The following is an 18,641-nucleotide window of genomic DNA, read 5'->3' as shown; positions in this document are numbered from 1 at the left end:
ACCTACTACTCTGGCATAACAGGGGGAGAGGTGATACTCCCACGTGGCGCGTCCCAGGTGGCGGATAGGGGGGTTCTAACCGACTTGAGGGAAATAAAATACATCTCGCGGACCAAACACACAGCCCCCTGTGGGTGCGGGACGCAGACGAAGAATATACCCACGGTATCCTCTGCCTGTCGTAAGAGGCGACTAAAATGGGCGACCAAGGGATGAGGAATCATGAAACTACTTGTGATTAGTACCACCACGTGGAGTACATCATGGGTCGCTTTTACTTGCGCGTAGTACCACTATATTAGGTACCAAATAGGTTTGTGATTAGTAGCACACAGGAGCACCGTGCGATCGGCTTTTGCAGCACCTATGATTAGTAGCACCATATAAGCAGGACCATGGGATGATGGCTACCATGGTTCTGCCTTGCCTATGGTTAGTACCCACTATATGAGGAACACCCTGGGATAGTGCAGGTCCCTGTGATTAGTATTCTTATGTGATGAACACAATAGGTTTGCGTTGCCTGTAAATGGCGCCGCAATGTGAGAAAAACCATAGGTCTCTATTATATGTCGAATTTCATAACCTGTGAGTAGTACTATAATGTGTGGAATACCGCGAGTCTCTGCTACTTTTGATTAATACCGCAACTGATACCATGGTTCTACTTTCCTAGCGATAAGTACCGTTTTGAGGGGCCGATAACTTGGATTTTGGACCCTATTGAGACTGCAAGCATCATCGATTCAGTCCTTTGGTCAGTACTACTATTGTTTTACGTCAGTTTCTGTGAATGTAAGGCATTGCGGGTGGCATCCACTGATTGTTTGAAATTCATATCCATCCATTCACTCTTCGTCCTCACGTTTTGAATTCTGGTCAGTGGAGAATTTTGAACTTTTGATTTGTCATTCCATTTCGTCTCATTTCGTACCATTAGGGGCCGATGACCTCGATGTTTGGTACCTTTAAACAACAATCATCATCACGATCATCTTAAAAGTTGTTCTTTCCTGTTTATCTCTTTCCTGGATCCCCACTTCCTCAAAGTCTTTCTGAACCTCCTTAAGCTATAAAGATTGTTTCACTTTTCGTGCAGACCAAGTATCCTGTGTGCCGGAATCTTTGGATTAATCCTCTTAAGGTGTCCATAGTTATCTTCTCAATTCTTTCATAGATTTCTCGACTTAGTGCCAATCGGAACATGGGAACTACTGTACACTACATCTTCCTCGGTTTGGACGTAAATATTTCCCCAAGGAATCTCCCTTCCCTTTTTTTCAATGACTGGGTCCCTTACTTTAATCTGGTTTCCGCCCCCTATAGACACTGTGCTCTGACCACCATACAACAATGTTTTAATTTGCTTTGGATGGATATAGAATTTGACATAGTCTGAAAGCCATTTCCTTCTTTCCTGACCTTCTATTGATAACTTCTTTCTCATTTCCATTCGGGGTGTGAATTTATCCCAGGTACTGGAATTTCTGAACACGGTGAATTTTCTAAGATTTCGTTTTGATTCTGTAAACATGATAATTATGGGCTTATGCCGTGTCAAGAAAGCAAGCCAAACTCTTTACACGTTTTGCAAAGAATTTTACTCTGCGTCTTCAGAAGAAAATCGCTACTATCCACGAGGAAGTCTTCTAAAATAATGAGTGTTTGGATTTAAGAATGCATTACCGTTGGAGCTGTAGTAGTTAGCCCATTCGTCACCAGGTGGCTCTCTGTATGGTAGCACAGCGCTCCAAGCGGGAGCTGATCACAACATTAAGGTCCAATTAAGATGTACGATAACACCGAGTGTGCGTGAGAATAACAGAGAGGACATAGACGAAGCAGGGACGAATTGGGTAGAAGAAATAAATAGAATTCTGTCTGTGAGATCGGTTTTCTCTGAGTCCAGATGTGCAGTTTTTCCAAAAGATATTATTCTAAAACCAGTTTTTGCGGCCAGATTTTGTAATTCCTCTACTTGTTTTTGGCTGAATGTAGATTGTCAGTTAGAAATACTACATCATCAACGAAGGTTAGGCAGTTATGTTAATATTTTAAATTAAATTTAATATTCGAATTTGATGAAAATTTTAAACTATTTTGTAGAAAAAGAAAACACCGCCTGGGAATTCTAAATCATTCAGATTTTATGAAAGGACATGCAATATGTTCAGGAAAAATTCAATACAGTAAATAGTTTCAGAGAGGATGTACATTATATTTGAGAATAACTGATTTGTGAGAAAATGTATAAAACAAATTATCTGCACACTAACTACCACTAAAACTTACACTGACAGAGTCGATGCGCAGAAATGTTGAATGTGCAGATTCAAATGCTCAAAACAACATGAAAATATTAAGATTTTCGGTTGTAATTTCAGACAGGTGTGCATGAGACTCTTTTAAATAAAATTAGACCTACATGAAAAAACAGAAATATATTTTCCGCCGACGTTTGCTGTTAATGCCCCCTTAAGATATAAATAATGAGGGTCAGTACAGTGATTTTAATGTCTTTATCTTCCGTGTTGCAGTACCTGAATCTGAGCTTGTTATTCTTAAATTCGAAGCAGATTCGGGAACTGATCTTCAGCCGATGAGAACAGGGAATTTAAACCCCTAGGCTATAGTGGCAGGCGTTATATATCATGATCTGGTAGATAATTCCAGCAAACATCTCTGTTCGAATATGACACTGCGATAGCTTTAACTGCCACTCACGGTGATGAGGAAGTCCCGTGAGCGCTCCTTCCCCAATGCACACCGCTGTATTTGTGTGTGATGCGGGTGGACGAGCTCGCTGGTTGGCAGGCGAGTGACAGTGCTATCGAAAATCAAATTCGACCTGAGAGCACTAGTGTGATTGACGAGCCAAATGGGAATTGAAACAAACGTCAGGGGCCAAGGATATCACGTTGCTCCAACTGTAGGCCGCAGCAAATTACATTTAGAGATAGACTTTCAGCACGCGTACACGGAACAAATTACCGAAGGGACAGATAGCTGCAGCTAACATAAAATATAAAGCATTTTCACCAAAATTCGAAAAAAAAAAGTATCACATCTTCACTTTCTGAACTGATGAATGGAAAATAGTCAGTAGACTGGAACAGCCCTATTGAGGTTTCAGTCTTTCAACCACCAGTCAGTTTGTGCACCAATCACTTCAGGAACTGACGCAGTAGCCAACCGGGGTTGAATCAGAAAGACCCACCGGTCAATTCTTCTTCTTATTATTCTTCTCCTTCTTAGTGATTTAAGCCCACCAGGAAGCGCTTATGCCTAGTTCTTCACGGATGCTCGCTTTTGTTCCCAATATCTCTTGAGTCTTTTTCCTTTCTTTCCTGTGAAAGAGTTTTGAGAGATTTAACAACTTTTGATAGAGGAGACCACGAGTTGCGGACTGAGACATCAGTATCAGAAATCCCAGCGGAAGCAAAGCAAGTTTTCACCTCAATGAGCCACATGCTTCCAGTCTTGTAGCTGTTGATGAATGAGCCTGTCGTTATACATTCTCAGAATGTGCCCGTAAACCTTAAGCCGCCTACGTCACATGCTAGTGGTAGCCGTTTCCAACTCTTGGTACAGTTGAGAATTCACTTTCAGTTGGTAGGTTCCATCTGGGAGCACTCTTCGCCCACGAAGTTTCCGGTGGATACGTCTTTCGACTTTTTCCAGGTCGTCCATGGTGCCTTTCTTGTTCCTCAGTAAGGTCTCCGCAGCATATAAGATCTGGGGTATGGCAACAGGTTTGTAATGGCATGTTTTAGACTTTTTCCAACTGCACTTCTTCTTGTAATGGTTTTGTGACAGTTGGTATACTGCGTTGAGTTTGGCACATGTAAGATGGAGATTCCGTGTCTACCATTGGGGTGGAGGCCCTAGGTTCGCTTTCCGACGAGGTCAAGGATTTTCATTGTAGACCGAGGAGTAGAACGGGGTTCACCTGGTACGAGCTTTTTCCAAGCTTTTGTTACAAGAAGAAAGCGCACAGTGAGAAGATGGCGCTACTGATCTAGTATACGTAGACGACCGCTGGTTTCCATGATTACAGTGGGGACGGGAAATGGATGAGTCTAATTCCAGATAGACCAAAAACATATCATTGTTGAAACAATAATCACGTAGTAATAACTGGAAAATATATGTCACTTAAACATGTCGTGCAGTGGACCTTCATTAAAACGCACAATGTACAATTCCTCCCTACCATACGCGTCGATCATGCCATCAGCCGAATTCAAGTATATAGCTTCACGAACTTTACTCCTTAGCCAAATCGAAGAAGAAAGAAGAAGAAGAAATTCAGGTGGTGTCCGTGACACTATCGTACGTGTTAACTGCGTGAAATGTCTTCTGGGGAGTTTGGCTGTGCGTGAGTTGAAGTGAATAAAATAAATTTTAAAATTTGAATTTCGTCATATACAGACTTCTAACAAAGCCTCCGCAGCGCGCTGGCGCCTCACCGCTGGGTTCCGTGGTTCAAATTCGGGTCACTCCATGGGAGATTTGTGCTGGACTAAGCGGAGGCGGGACAGGTTTTTCTCCGGGTACTCCGGTTTTCCCTGTCATCTTTCATTCCAGCAACACTCGCCTTTAAAATTTCATTTCATATGTCAGTCATTAATCATTGCCCCAGAGGTGTGTGACAGTATTCGGCAGCCGGCACATTTCGTATCCTCGCCGCTAGAGGAGGGCTTCATTTATTCCTTTCCTGACCCGGTTATATGACTGGAGACAGGTTGTGGATGTTCATTTTACATAGACTTCAAACACTCCCAATATCGTTGCAATTCATCTTCTCGAACCGCCGTCAGCGATAGAGGTGGTGTCACCGTCCCCGTCAGTTTCGATTACTTGCACACATGTAGCAGGCGCTGACATGGCTGTGCTCTTGAGTTTCGTCGCTTCAGAAAATTATTCCGGAACGTTCCGCAGATGACGTTCTTGGCTTCTTCGATTCAAAATTCGATGCTCATTTATCCTGTAACCTATTTCTGTCGGAATTTAATTTCTTATTTCAATAATATTTAACAATTTGCCATGAAATACAAATTTTGTTCACATTTCACAGCTTAAATCTCTGAATGTTTTCAACTAAGCCGTGACATAAGGCTATAGCCTACACTACAAAGGAAATATCGCCTCCTATACTCTTTATTTTTAATGAATCCTCACTGCTGCCAATTTGACGAGTTAGTTATTGAAATCGCGAGACTTAACCGTCAACAAACTAACCTCAATGTAAGTGTCAATAATCGAGGTTCTCTTATGCAAGTAAACGATCAATAAAGATGTTCATAATTAAGTCCGTTTTCAGTAAAGAATTAAGAAAATAAGAACTCGCTCTCATCCTCACTCAACTTAATGTTATATATTTTTGCCTTTATTTTGATACACGTGTTACTATAACCGTATTCTTCGGTGTTTGCTTGATGTAAATAATTCGCCTTTCTTCTTGAAATTTGCCAATACATGTCCGACTGAAGAGAAATCACACTGTAACAATACACACAAGCAAATATATTACATGTGCATATGCCGTAAGTCGTTAAGAATACACAAAGGCTAAATCTGCAAAGCGTACCAAATTCGTAACAAGGTTACGTTACGTTAGGTTGATAACGAAATTACGTTGCATTTGAACGGAATTGATCTTTATAGAGTAGGTAACATTACTTTCCTTTTCTGAGGAGTTCTTGACGATTTTTCTTGCTTCTTATACATCCTAATTGAATTCTATACGTACGAAAAGAAGACCGTATTAATAAAATGCTGAGTTCGTCACCCTGATACATTATTAAATGCGCTACTGAAATATGCTAGAGTTCTGCTTACCCGGTATTATCCACATAGATTTATAATTCTACAGAAAAATGGAATATAATTTACTTATACCCGCAAATGTAAGACTAGTGATTTTCACAATACGATAGTGGCAATATGTAATTCTCGCAAGTCAGGAAAGAATCATGTCTGTATAGTGGCAATGAGTAAGATGAACAGTATCGGCAAGTAGCATCTCTAAATTGTATGGTTAGCGACCCTGAATCGAGCCCAATAGTTAGAAAATAACTATCAATCACTGCCTTCACTCTTAACAAGGTGGTGCACTTAGTGTATAAGCCAGGGAATATTTACCAGGTGATTCGCCAGCCCCTTATTTTTTCCGAGACAGGCAACCCAAATAACGCGTATGACGTGTGTCATCACTGTAAATATTGATCCAGGGATTTAGCAAAGGAAAAACTACTATGCACAATTCCGTGCCAAATACTTAGGACCATACTGCAAACATGTGATTTATTGCGCCTTGAAATAACACAGGTATCCGCCTCTGTGGTGTAGTGGTTAGTGTGATTAGCTGCCACCCCCTGAGGTCCGGGTTCGATTCCCGGCTCTGCAACGAAATTTGAAAAGTGCTACGAGGGCTGGAACGGGCTCCACTTGACCATTTCTAGGTCAACTGAGTAGAGGTGGGTTCGATTCCCTCCTCAGCCATTATGGAAGAGATTTTCCGTAGTTTCCCACTTCTCCTCCAGGCAAATGCCGGGATGGTACCTAATTTAAGGCCACGGCCGCTTCCTTCCCTCTTCCTTGTCTATCCCTTCCAATCTTCCCATCTCCCCGCAAGGCCCCTGTTCAGCATAGCAGGTGAGGCCGCCTGGGCGAGGCACTGGTCATCCTTCCCAGTTGTATCCCCGACTCAGTGTCTCACGCTCCGGCACACTGCCCTTGAGGCGGTAGAGGTGGGATCCCTCGCTGAGTCCGAGAGAAAACCAACCATTGAGGTTAAACAGACAAAGAAGGAGAAGAAGAAGGAGAAGGAGAAATAACACAGGTACCCGTAATACCATCAAATTAATGGGTTATGCCACGTGATCTGTAACGTAAGGAAGTTAAATGAACACTGTAAACCTTTATTGAAGGTATGTATGTTAACTTTCGAGGTGGAACGGCCGTATGTAAGTACAAAACCTCTAGCAAGCATCTTCTACGTTGACTTCGTGGCTGAATCGGTTAAGGGTTGGAGCAGAAGATCTGTGCGTATCGGCAGCGTAGTGGTTTGAATCCAACATATGGCAACATTTTTGAATGACAGAGGTGGTCTATTTTGGCGGGGGTAAAATAATAATCAATATTTTTTTGCTATTGGTTTTAAGGGATGCTCTCTGATTTGGCGTCTTTTCCCTAAGGATGGGTGGGGGAAGAATTGGGAAGGAAATCGGCATTCTCCTAGTAGTGAAAATGGGAAACCGAGGAAAACTGTTTCTAAGACGGCCAGCATGCTATTCGAATTCACAACCTACCGAACCCAGCGCACGGAAATAATAATCCACCCCTACCAGCTCACCATCACAGCACTTACTCATTTCTTCACCATGTATTCCTATGAAGAGTACATTGTTGCTAATTTATGGAGAAAGTACGGTCGAATTAAAATGTATGCCACATGCTCCGCAATGATAAGAACTTAAATGAAAACCGTAAAGTGGTCAACATTTCGAGCACTTGTTACCCTGAATATGCCCGCTACCCTACTATCTAACTACAGACCATCAATTCATAGTCCACTCTGCGCCGGGCAAGTTGGCCGTGCGGTTAACGGCGCGAGACTGTGAGCTTGGATCCGGGAGATATTGGGTTCGAACCCCACTGTCGGTAGCCCTGAAGATGGTTTTCCGCGGTTTCTCATTTTCACACCAGACAAATGCTGGAGCGGTACCTTAATTAAGGCCACGGCCGCTTCCTTCCAACTCCTAGGCCTTTCCTATCCCAACGTCGCCATAAGACCTATCTGTGCCGGTGCGACGTAAAGCCACTAGCAAAAAAAAAAAAAAGAACATTGACTTGTCTCAGTCTCATCCTTGGGTTTCACAATATGAAGTGAGTAAGAAAGAGTGATGCTAGTAATACCATTCCTTATGCAGTCAGTCCTTGTTATGAATGGTGTGAAAATATCGCTCATAGGGTCGGTTGGTACACACATGTCAGTGGATTTCACAGACTGATATGAAATAACAAATTTTCTTAGTGTGGAAAGCAACGGGAAACCATCTCATTCTTCACTTCCCTAATATGCCTCATAAGTGGCAGCCGATGGAGGAGCTGTTGAGGGTCAAACCAGCAATACTCAGCATATATTTTAAGTAACATTCTGTAATACTGTAAATTTTACATGCCACTTCATTCTCAATAACAGAACACACATAGACTTACCTACTCCTGTCCAGACCAGATCTTCGTTGTCCTCGGACCAGTCGATAGTGGCGCCGAACAGGTCATCATATTTAGCGCTCAACTCGCCGTCGCGACGCTCCGCGAACACAATATAGTACTTCTGGGACTGGACGGAATTCGCACACTGAGACTTATCTCCGAACTTTGTCACATTGATGCGCCTGAAATAAGAACAGAGAGAGAACATGTAAGATATACTGCTGTAAATTTGTCTGCTACACTGCAAAGGATAGAATCATAGACATGCTTTTGCACTTAGAATTCGAGAGGGCGAGTAGACATTCTTTGGTTGTTAACCTCTTAGTAGCGTCTATATTGCACCCTTTCACGATTAATTGAAAATGTGCGGAAATATAACTTCCAACACAAACTTACGTATTTTTAAGTGTAGCCCCGATTATGTTGAGCATAAATGAATGAAGGAAAAAGAGAAAAAAAAGAAACGTTTGCCTCTGCGAAAAGCTAATGATCATGAACATGTCTTTCAAGAAATGAAACTCGATGTTACATCAGAGAGAAATTCAACTCTACGCAAAAAGAACTTGTAGCCGCAGCATCTTTGGCAACCAAGGCCTACGGTAACGACTAATGTGGCGTCACTGACGGTACACACTCTATTTATACAAATCCACAGACGCAGCGTCTTTGGCGACCAAGGCCTTCGGTAACGACTAATGTGACGTCACTGACGGTACACATTCTTTTTATACAAATTAACAGCAGCAGCATCTATGAAGACCAAGGCGTACGGTAACGACTAACATGATGTCACATCCATCACGAATTTTGTCGCGGTACGTTACACAAATTTTCGGATAACCCCCAGCCATAAGACAATTTTATGTCAAAAAGTAAGAGAGTTTAATTATGACGTTTGTTAGAATGCGATCCCCATAATTGTAATGTGAGGTGTCATTCACGTGTTGTGACGAAGATAATCCATGACCAGGGAGCAGCAGATGGCTATGCGTGAGACGATTACAATGTTCTGATACAAACATACACAACATTACGGCTAAGGTCGGAAACAGTGTAGTTGTCTTACGTAGAGCCCTGTGCTGCTCCCTAGTGATAGATTATGTTTGTTACAACATGTGAATGGAATTCTGGATTATTTTCAAGCGTAAATTTCACATTATATTTACTCGGGACCGAAGTTATGTATTACATCGTAACAACGGCTTTTATTAATCTCATTTTCCTGCTTTCAGTTATACTAAAGATAATAGGGAGTTTACATTTAAAAGTGCGTAAGTAAATTAATAGTGTCCACTGATTTCATAAACACTTCTTCTATATCTGGAAGATATATTTTTTTATCTGTTGTTGTTTAAGAAATACTACTACAGTCAATAAGTTCATGAACCGGTGCCTGCAGTCTAGGTAACACAGTGTACACCTATGTACGTACTACAGTCAATACATTCGCGGACTGACGCTTACAGTGTAGGCAACACAGCGTACACCTATGTACGTACTACAGTCAATATGTCAGTGGACTGGCGCTAACAGTGTAGGCAACACAGTGTACACCTATGTACGTACTACAGTCAATACATTCGCGGATTGGCGCTTACAGTGTAGGCAACACAGTGTACACCTATGTACGTACTACAGTCAATATGTCCGTGGACTGACGCTTACAGTGTAGGCAACACAGTGTACACCTATGTACGTACTACAGTCAATATGTTCGTGGACTGGCGCCTATAGTGTAGGCAACACAGTGTACACCTATGTACGTACTGCAGTCAATAAGGTCGTGGACTGGCGCCTATAGTATATGCAACACAGTGTACACCTATGTACGTACTACAGTCAATACATTCGCGGACTGGCGCCTACAGTGTAGGCAACACAGTGTACACCTATGTACATACTACAGTCAATATGTCCGTGGACTGGCGCTAACAGTCTAGGCAACACAGTGTACACCTATGTACGTACTACAGTCAATATGTCCGTGGACTGGCGCTTATAGTATAGGCAACACAGTGTACACCTATGTACGTACTACAGTCAATATGTCCGTGGACTGGCGCCTATACTATAGGCAACACAGTGTACACCTATGTACGTACTACAGTCAATATGTCCGTGGACTGGCGCTTATAGTATAGGCAACACAGTGTACACCTATGTACGTACTACAGTCAATATGTCCGTGGACTGGCGCTTATAGTATAGGCAACACAGTGTACACCTATGTACGTACTACAGTCAATATGTCCGTGGACTGGCGCCTATACTATAGGCAACACAGTGTACACCTATGTACGTACTACAGTCAATATGTCCGTGGACTGGCGCTTATAGTATAGGCAACACAGTGTTCATCTATGTACGTACTACAGTCAATATGTCCGTGGACTGGCGCTAACATTTCAATGATTATGTAGTCATTCGACGTATTTTTTCGCAGCATTTTCCCGTCTTGGTGATCCGGGTGATTTGGACTTGATCATCTCAAACGTTTTGCTAGCGGATTTGCCTGTATTTTGGCAGATCTTGAAATTTGCCCGTTGCTTAAATAACGACATTCTTAAGTTCCGCCGCTGACATTCAACAGAGGCCGTATTTCTGCTTGTACTATACACAAACAACTGCCTCTTGCTGGAGGAACTGTCACGGCAAACTCTCCCCTGCAGTGCATCACGACACTGGACGGCCATTCCACGAACCTAGTGACTCTACTGTGTATACTGACGGTGGTAATGCTAGGTGACTCATCCTGTATAGTACAGATTTTCTTTTAAACATGGGAAGTGATTGTTCTTATAATAAGGGCCAGACGGACTATGTCTAAAGAAACACTGGACTTCTTGAGACTCGGTGCTGAAACACTCGTTGTATGTTATCAGACATTACTTGTATATTCATCTGCGATACTAGATATGAATCTGCTTGATAGAAAAATAGCAATAAAACAGAAACACTAACAAGTTCAGCGCCTTACTTATTGATCTGTATGAGCTGATGAGGCTTCCTATCAGTTTGATTTCCTAAAAGGGTGGCTGTATAGTGGATATTCCCTCTCTGTCAGTGTTTCCGTATCCCTCAAAATATAACTATTAGAGCACGGATTTTTATGCAGTAATATGTTAAAATTCAAACTTACTGAAACGAGTAACAACTATAGTCTAGCGTGGAAAACGGCTAAGCTATGAGTATTGCATAGACCTTAGTGTTGTAACCCATTAAAACCTTAGAATTTATGTTACAGTCGCTACATTATAGAAGAGCTGGTAGACGACACTTCCCAAAAACCGAATTAGTTTGCGTTCTAACCTATTACTGCATAAAATTCCGGGGTCTCATTATTATTATTATACTGTATTTGTGGGGATTATTGCATTTTTACTGGGAAGTTGAACTGGTGGCGTACTTTGCAGGAGCTTTTCTAGACTAAAACTTTCTATTGAGAGTGAAGGCAGTTTAAAGTCAGTGGAAACAAATTTCCATTAACCAACCTACTACATAATGAATGAGGCGTACATACGGAGCATTAACAAGGTAAAGGTTAAACGCATTATGAAGCGAGATAATGTAATGCCCTGTCTCACTGAGTCGATATCTCGGAGTGATATCCTCACCAGCTTCTCGCCATAGCTACCGCGTCTCGGATGTGCGACAAATGCATGTGCGGCTTTGAATTGGAAACTTACGTTTCTGCGATTGGGGTTCTGTAGAAATTGGCGGTGCAACTCAAAACTCAATCAATGTTCTAATATAATTGTAAAGGAAATACTTTAACTGATAGCAAAATTTCAACTCTTAATCTCTACCTTCAAACACCATTACCTTTATTTTATAACTTTTCCCTTAAATTCTGTGTCATGTAGGAATCTCACAGTTTGAGGAAGACTGTTAAAAAATAAACATACATAAGAGTCAATTAATACCTATTAGGGTCGTTTTTACCTATATATACACGTTTTGAGTATATTATGTTAAGCACAGAACAAAAATGGCCATCCGGGAGATAATAGGTTCGAATCCCACTATCGGAAGCCCTGGAAATGGTTTTCCGTGGTTTCTCATTTCCACACCAGGAAAATGCTGGGGCTGTACCTTAATTAAGGTCACGGCCGTTTCCTTCCAACTCCTAGGCCTTTCCTATCCCATCGTCGCCATAAGACCTATCTGTGTCGGCGCGACGTAAAGCCCCTAGCAAAAAGAAAATGGCCATCCGCACACCGTGGGATCCAAACTCACAACCTCCCAATTTGGCGTCGGTTGCTCTGCAATTGAGCTATGGTGGCCTAGGTCATCTTTGTTCTATAGGAAATGGTCTACTACTGCTATCACACTGGAGAAAGGGTGTAAGTCTCCCGTTGTGAGGCAAGCCAATGAATTACCGTTCATGAAAATTCAAGAAAGAAATATTCTGAGGGTATTATTCGTCATGAAGAAATAACAGTCGCGGTATGAGTGGATAAATTACGCAGATTTCTACAAATTAATCAGGCTAGGTGTGAAAATATTTGAAACACAATAATAATAAAATAATAATGTCCACCTCTGTGGTGTAGTGGTTAGTGTGATTAGTTGCCATGAAATTTGAAATGTGGTACAGGAGCTGGAACGGGCTTCACTCCGGGTTCGATTCCCGGCTCTGCAACGAAATTTGAAAAGTGCTACGAGGGCTGGAACGGGGTCCACTTGACCATTTCTTGGTCAACTGAGTAGAGGTGGGTTCGATTCCCTCCTCAGCCATTATGGAAGAGATTTTCCGTGGTTTCCCATTTTTCCTCCAGGCAAATGCCGGAATGGTACCTAAGTTAAGGCCACGGCCGCTTCCTTCCCTTTTTCATGTCTATCCCTGTTCAGCATAGCAAGTGAGGGCGCCTGGGCCAGGTACTAGTCCTCCTCCACAGTTTCATCCGCCGACTCAAAGCCTCACGCTCCAGGACACTGCCTTGGCGGCAGGGGTGGTATCCCTCGCTGAGTCCGAGTGAAAAAACCCTGGAGGATAAAGGGATTAAAAAAGGAAGAAAAGACAGTAAGGAAAGAAATAATATTAATAATAATGTGTTTGATTTTATTTCCCACTAACGGCTTTCGAGGTGCCGAAATTTTGTCCCGCAGGATTTCTTTTACGTTGCCGTAAATCTACCGACGATGGGATAAGAGAGGGTTGGAAGTGGGAAGAAAGCTACAGCTCCAGGATTTACCTGGCGTGAAAATGGGAAACCACGGAAAACCATGAGGTTCGATCCCACTATCTCCCGAATGCAAGTTGATAGCTTCGTGAGCCAAACCGCACGGCCACTTACTTGTTTATTCAAAGTCCATTCTGATTCGCTTGTTTGCATAATACCACGACGGAGGGAAACAAGAGTGGTATTTACGTCTTTCGGATAATCTTAGCTATGAACTACTGGGGAGTGAATTTGTGTTTTAGAATCTTAACAGCCGCCTCTTTAACCGACAGGGGCTTCACTAATTACTGTAGCTAAATCCAAGTCATGCGTACAAACACAGGCAAGGATTTACTGGTAAAAAAACATGACACATATTATATAAACATTTACATGGTAATGAATTTCGCAACGTTTTATTTCCGTTTGCTGGTTTTCCGCATGGGTGGAGCGAGTGGTAATCTACAGAGCACTGCGTGCGACCTCGCACCGCTCCACTGCAAATTAAATGAATGGATTCAATAACTTTGTGTTGTGCTTTTATCCTTGAAAACTGCTTTTATTGGCCATCGCTGTTATGTACTAGTTAAATGCTCTGCCGAGTAGAGTGGCTATGGCGCCAAGCTGTGCATTCGGGAGAATAATAACATTTAATAACAATGTTTTTCTGTGGTTTCCCATGTTAATTTTCAGGCACATGTTCCTAGTCATAGTCCACAGTAGAGGCTGTCCACCTCCTAACCTAATTTCATTCACCATGCTTCGTTTCATATTCATTAGCTCCTCAAGTGAAGTTGGTGATAGGAAGGGCATCCGGTCGTAAAACACGCCATATAATTTCATATCAACTCGTCTCTGACCCTGTATCAAGAGTTTATATATACGGGGTGGTCGAAAACAGCATGAACTTACTGAACCCTGGACCGCCGCTCAGATGTTATGGGTTCAATAAATACATACATATGTACATACTGTTCCCGTCGTAGTTTACGGAGAGACGTACGATCTGTGTTCGCCAGAGTGTGAGCTCTGTCGACGGGGTGCCTTGGGCGGCGTGAACACGATGTAGTCGCTGGAGACAATGCTGTGGAATACCTGTGATATCCAGGTTTGTTTATCGGCGTTGTTAAAAGAGATAAGTTAATAGCTATTTCTGGATTAAGAAGGAAGACACTGTGCTTGCATGTTTTTTTTAAAGGAAAATGGGTACATTTTTCGAATAGAAATCATTTTCTGGATTGTTATGAATTACATCCTTAACAGACAATGACAGTTTACTGACAGAATTGTTCCGGACAGATCTTTGGGTGGTATCCTCTGCCGTCGATGCCTTGGGGAGAAAGAAACACTGATTCACGTCTTTGGATTTTGTCCGTTTGGTGATGTACTGAGGAACTCCAGGCATCATAAAATCAGGTCCTTCCTTGCTGAGGAACTTCGTATGAAATGTTTCAACCCGCATGAAGACGTTCACAGCATATCATGTAATGGCCACTAAAAGAACAAACAAGGCTACATCATAACAGACCCAACTTATTTCCTAATTTACAATTTGTTTTGGGTCACACCGACACACATAGGCCTTACAGCAACCGCGGGATAGGACAGTTCTAGGAAGGATCTAGGAGTGAGAAGGAAGCGGCCGCGGCCTTAATTAAGGAAAAGCCCCAGCATTTGCTTGGTGTGAAAATGGGAAACCATGGGAAACCATCTTCAGGGCTGTCGACAGTGGGATTAGAACCCACTATCTCCTCGATGCAGGCTCTCAGCTGCGAGGCGCTAACCCCACAACCAACTTGCTCGAATAGACCCGACTATCAGCTAGGCCGGCCTGAAGAATTGAACACCGAGAAAGGTGACATATTCAACCAATGATATCTTACTAGAAAGCAAGGTCGAGGTAAAAGGGCTAATGCATGGAGTTGTGGTACTGTGCCAGCCTTCATCATCAAGCTCTGGAAACGGTTCAGTTTACGAAAAGGGAGGATCTCGGACCTCTTCATATCTATAACACGCGGTTCGGTGGCAATGAGATCTCACATTTACAAACTGTCAATGTTATTTATTATCTACATTCTTGATCCTTAGCCTGCCTGCTATCAGCCTACTGATAACGCTTATTTGTACCTTTCACTTTTTGACGTAAATGTATCGTATGGTGGTTGGGGATTCATCCGAAAATCTGTGTAATATGACGCGGAAAATTTTGTGACGGAAGTGTAGCTACAGCAGCAGTGCAGGCTTTGATCTAAAGTATTGTTACCTAGCAACCTTGCCGGCTATGTCTTGTAGCAGGCGTTCATCTGAATTTAGCAGCCGTTGATGGATGGCCTTGACCGAGGGACATGTTTATGTTTACTTTGATTTTTGCAAAGGGAAAAGTCGTTTCATTTCATTGGCATATTGTACACTTCTCCATTGTTGTCAGCCCTTGAAAACGGGAACTTTATGGTTTGGTAAATCATATCTCTGTCTTCAGATGGTGTTGCGATTTTCACCATGGACGAGGACACAATCAAGCGGTTCCGGTTCGCAGGCAATGGTGAGTCCGAATCGTGTTGAAGAATGGTTCCCCCAACAACCACGGACGTTGTTCGGTCGGAGTGTTCGTCAACAAGTGGACAGCTGGGACACTGCTTGTACCAACAAGGAATATATATAACTAGAGCCCGCATTTTTAAGCAGTAATAGGTTAGAATGCAAACTTACAAAAGCGAGTAACAAGTATACACTACCCGCACAGCGGTTATGCTATGAGGTTTACATAAAGGGTAGGAGTATGGCCCTATCAGAACCCCTAGAATTTATGTGGCTCTCGCTACCTTACGGAAGAACGGGCTAGGTGATACTTCCTACTAGCCAAATGCGTTTGCATTCTAATATATTACTGCCTAAGAATCCCGGGCCTATATATCACCCATACACCACTGTTTACTTTTTGTATGTTCACGTATTACGAACAATAAACCATTACGGAAACACCGGAAGACTCTGTTTAATTTGGGCAGGCCTTGTACACTCACTGACAAAAAATGTTAAGGAGAGGAGGAAATTAATTGAAACTTCACGTGTTGAGAGGTTACGTGATTTTATTTCAGTGCTTATAAAATGAAGTGAAACTTCCAACATTACTTTTCCTTTGAGAGTACGATGTTGCACTCCCTTGGACCTGGATGCATGCAGTGATTCGGGTTGGAAAGATGGCATACACGTTGTATCCTCTCCCGAGGCAAGTGAACTCTCAACAGTTGTAACTGGCCCTAATACATTTGTATGACTGGTTGAGTGAATGCCTGTGAGTTAGAAAAGTGTAGTGTATAAGTGTGTGGATTATGTACTACACCGGCGGAGAAAACTATCCAAACACCAAAACCAAAGAAAGGGTTGTACAAAATTAACGAAAGTTGGTAGGCGTGTTTATACATCTGAGAAATGACGTTCATTTCGATGATGATGATGATGATGATGATGCTTGTTGTTTAAAGGGGCCTAACATCGAGGTCATCGGCCCCTAATGGTACGAAATGAAATTTAAAAACGTTAAAATTCATCCACTGACCAAAATAAAATAAAAAATGTCATGGAGAATGAATGGATGGACAGGAACCCTACAAAAAACAAAAACAAACAATCAAACAAATAAACAAAAACAGTGGATCAGACTCAAAAAGAAGGTAGTTAATTAGAGTATTACAGACCAAGGGACCATTTATAAAGCACAATGATGCTTGATGTCTGAAGGGGTGCTAAATTCACGTCTAAGGCCCCACAGAATGGTACATATCGCGAGTAAAATAGAACCATGGTATTTGTCATTTTGGGGTAGTAATCAAAAGTAGCGAAGTCTAACGGTGGTCCACACAAGATGATACTACTCACAAGTATTGCAATTCGTACAGGGAACGCAGACCTATGGTGTTTCGCCCACAATGGGCGCCACTCAAAGCCAAAGCAAACCGGTAAGGTTCCTCACCTAGGTGTACTAGTCACGGGCACGGGTATTCCCGTGGTGTTCCTCACATACTGGGTACCAATCACAGGCAACGCTGACCCACGTTGCCGCTCATAAAGCGGTACAACCCACAGGCTACGCCCAGACACGCGGTGTTGCTCACATGGGTACGACGCACTGGTACTGGAATCCACCAGGCCAGGCTTTTTACTGCAACTAATCACAAACCTATTTCGTACCAATTTAATGATACTACTCGCAATTACATGCAACCCATGGTGTTCCCCGCATGGTGGTACGAATCAAAAGTAGTTTCATGGCTCTAATTCAATCATCCCTTGGTCGCCCCTTGTAGTCGCCTCTTACGACAGGCAGGGGATTCCGCGGGTGTATTCTACATGTGCGTCCCCCACCCGCAGGGGGTAGTGTGTTTGGTCCGCGAGAGGTATTTGATTTCCCTCAAGTCCGCTGGCAAGCCGGTTAGGACCCCCCCCCCCCATATCCGTCACCTCGGACGCGCCACGTGGGAGTATCACCTCTCCCCCTGCTACGCCAGCGTAGTAGGTTCGTGGGACGTTGATTTCAAATTTCCCGCAAATCCCATTAGCATGGCGCTAGCAGCGGCCTCGTGACATTGCACATCATGTTTGCTTTAAATAAGAGCTGCACTGTGCGAGAGTGTTAGTTACCTGTGAGATTGAGCGGAGTGACTGTGAGCGAGACAATATTGCCTTTACAACGACGAGGAGGTCAGTATCAACAGCTCACTGTGGTTGAACGATGCCGTATAATTGGGCTACGTGAAGGTGGATTCTCCTTCCGCGCTATTGCAGAACGACTTGGCAGCAATGTCTCCACTGTGCAGACGTGCTGGCAGCACTGCTCACGAGAAGGTAAGTTCGCAAGAAGACCGGGCTCCGGACGTCCCTGTGGCACCACCGAGAGGGAGGACGACCGCATTCGTATTCGAGCGGCAGTTGGCACGCAAGGAATTGTTCGAAATCGGTTACTTGAAGGACAGCTCCGAGCCAGACGCCCTGAGGTGTGCATTCCACTTACCTCAAATCACCGCCGCGACTTCAGTGGTGTCAAGCGAGAGATCACTGGAGGATGGATGGGGTGGAGGTCCGTTGTGTTATCCCATGAAAGCCAGTTCTGTCTTGGAGCCAGGGATGGCCGTGTGTTGGTTATGAGGAGGCCAGATGAGCGCCTTCATTCCACTTGTCTGCGGCGTCGACATAATGGGCTTGCACCGGGAGTTCTCGTCTGAGAAGCAATTTCCTATGACAGCGGGTGTACTCTCG

The 18,641-nt window shown here is 43.1% G+C and overlaps 1 protein-coding gene across 1 annotated transcript in view; it reads right to left on the bottom strand.

Moving 5' to 3' along the window:
- The window catches only part of LOC136884148 (uncharacterized), a 239,606-nt gene extending 224,759 nt beyond the window's left edge, over positions 1 to 14,847 (bottom strand). The window contains exons 1-2 of the mRNA XM_068229811.1: positions 14,651 to 14,847; positions 8,224 to 8,405 (exon numbers count right to left, since the gene is read on the bottom strand). Coding sequence (XP_068085912.1) covers positions 8,224 to 8,405; positions 14,651 to 14,847 — 379 coding nt within the window. The remainder of the gene's footprint in view (positions 1 to 8,223; positions 8,406 to 14,650) is intronic.
- Between the last annotated feature and the right edge of the window lie 3,794 nt (positions 14,848 to 18,641).

This window comes from Anabrus simplex, chromosome 12, assembly GCF_040414725.1.
Source record: "Anabrus simplex isolate iqAnaSimp1 chromosome 12, ASM4041472v1, whole genome shotgun sequence".
Classification (NCBI taxonomy): Eukaryota; Metazoa; Arthropoda; class Insecta; order Orthoptera; family Tettigoniidae; genus Anabrus; species Anabrus simplex.
The sequence above is the reverse complement of the archived record's forward strand: the minus strand, read 5'-3'. Positions and strand labels throughout refer to the sequence as shown.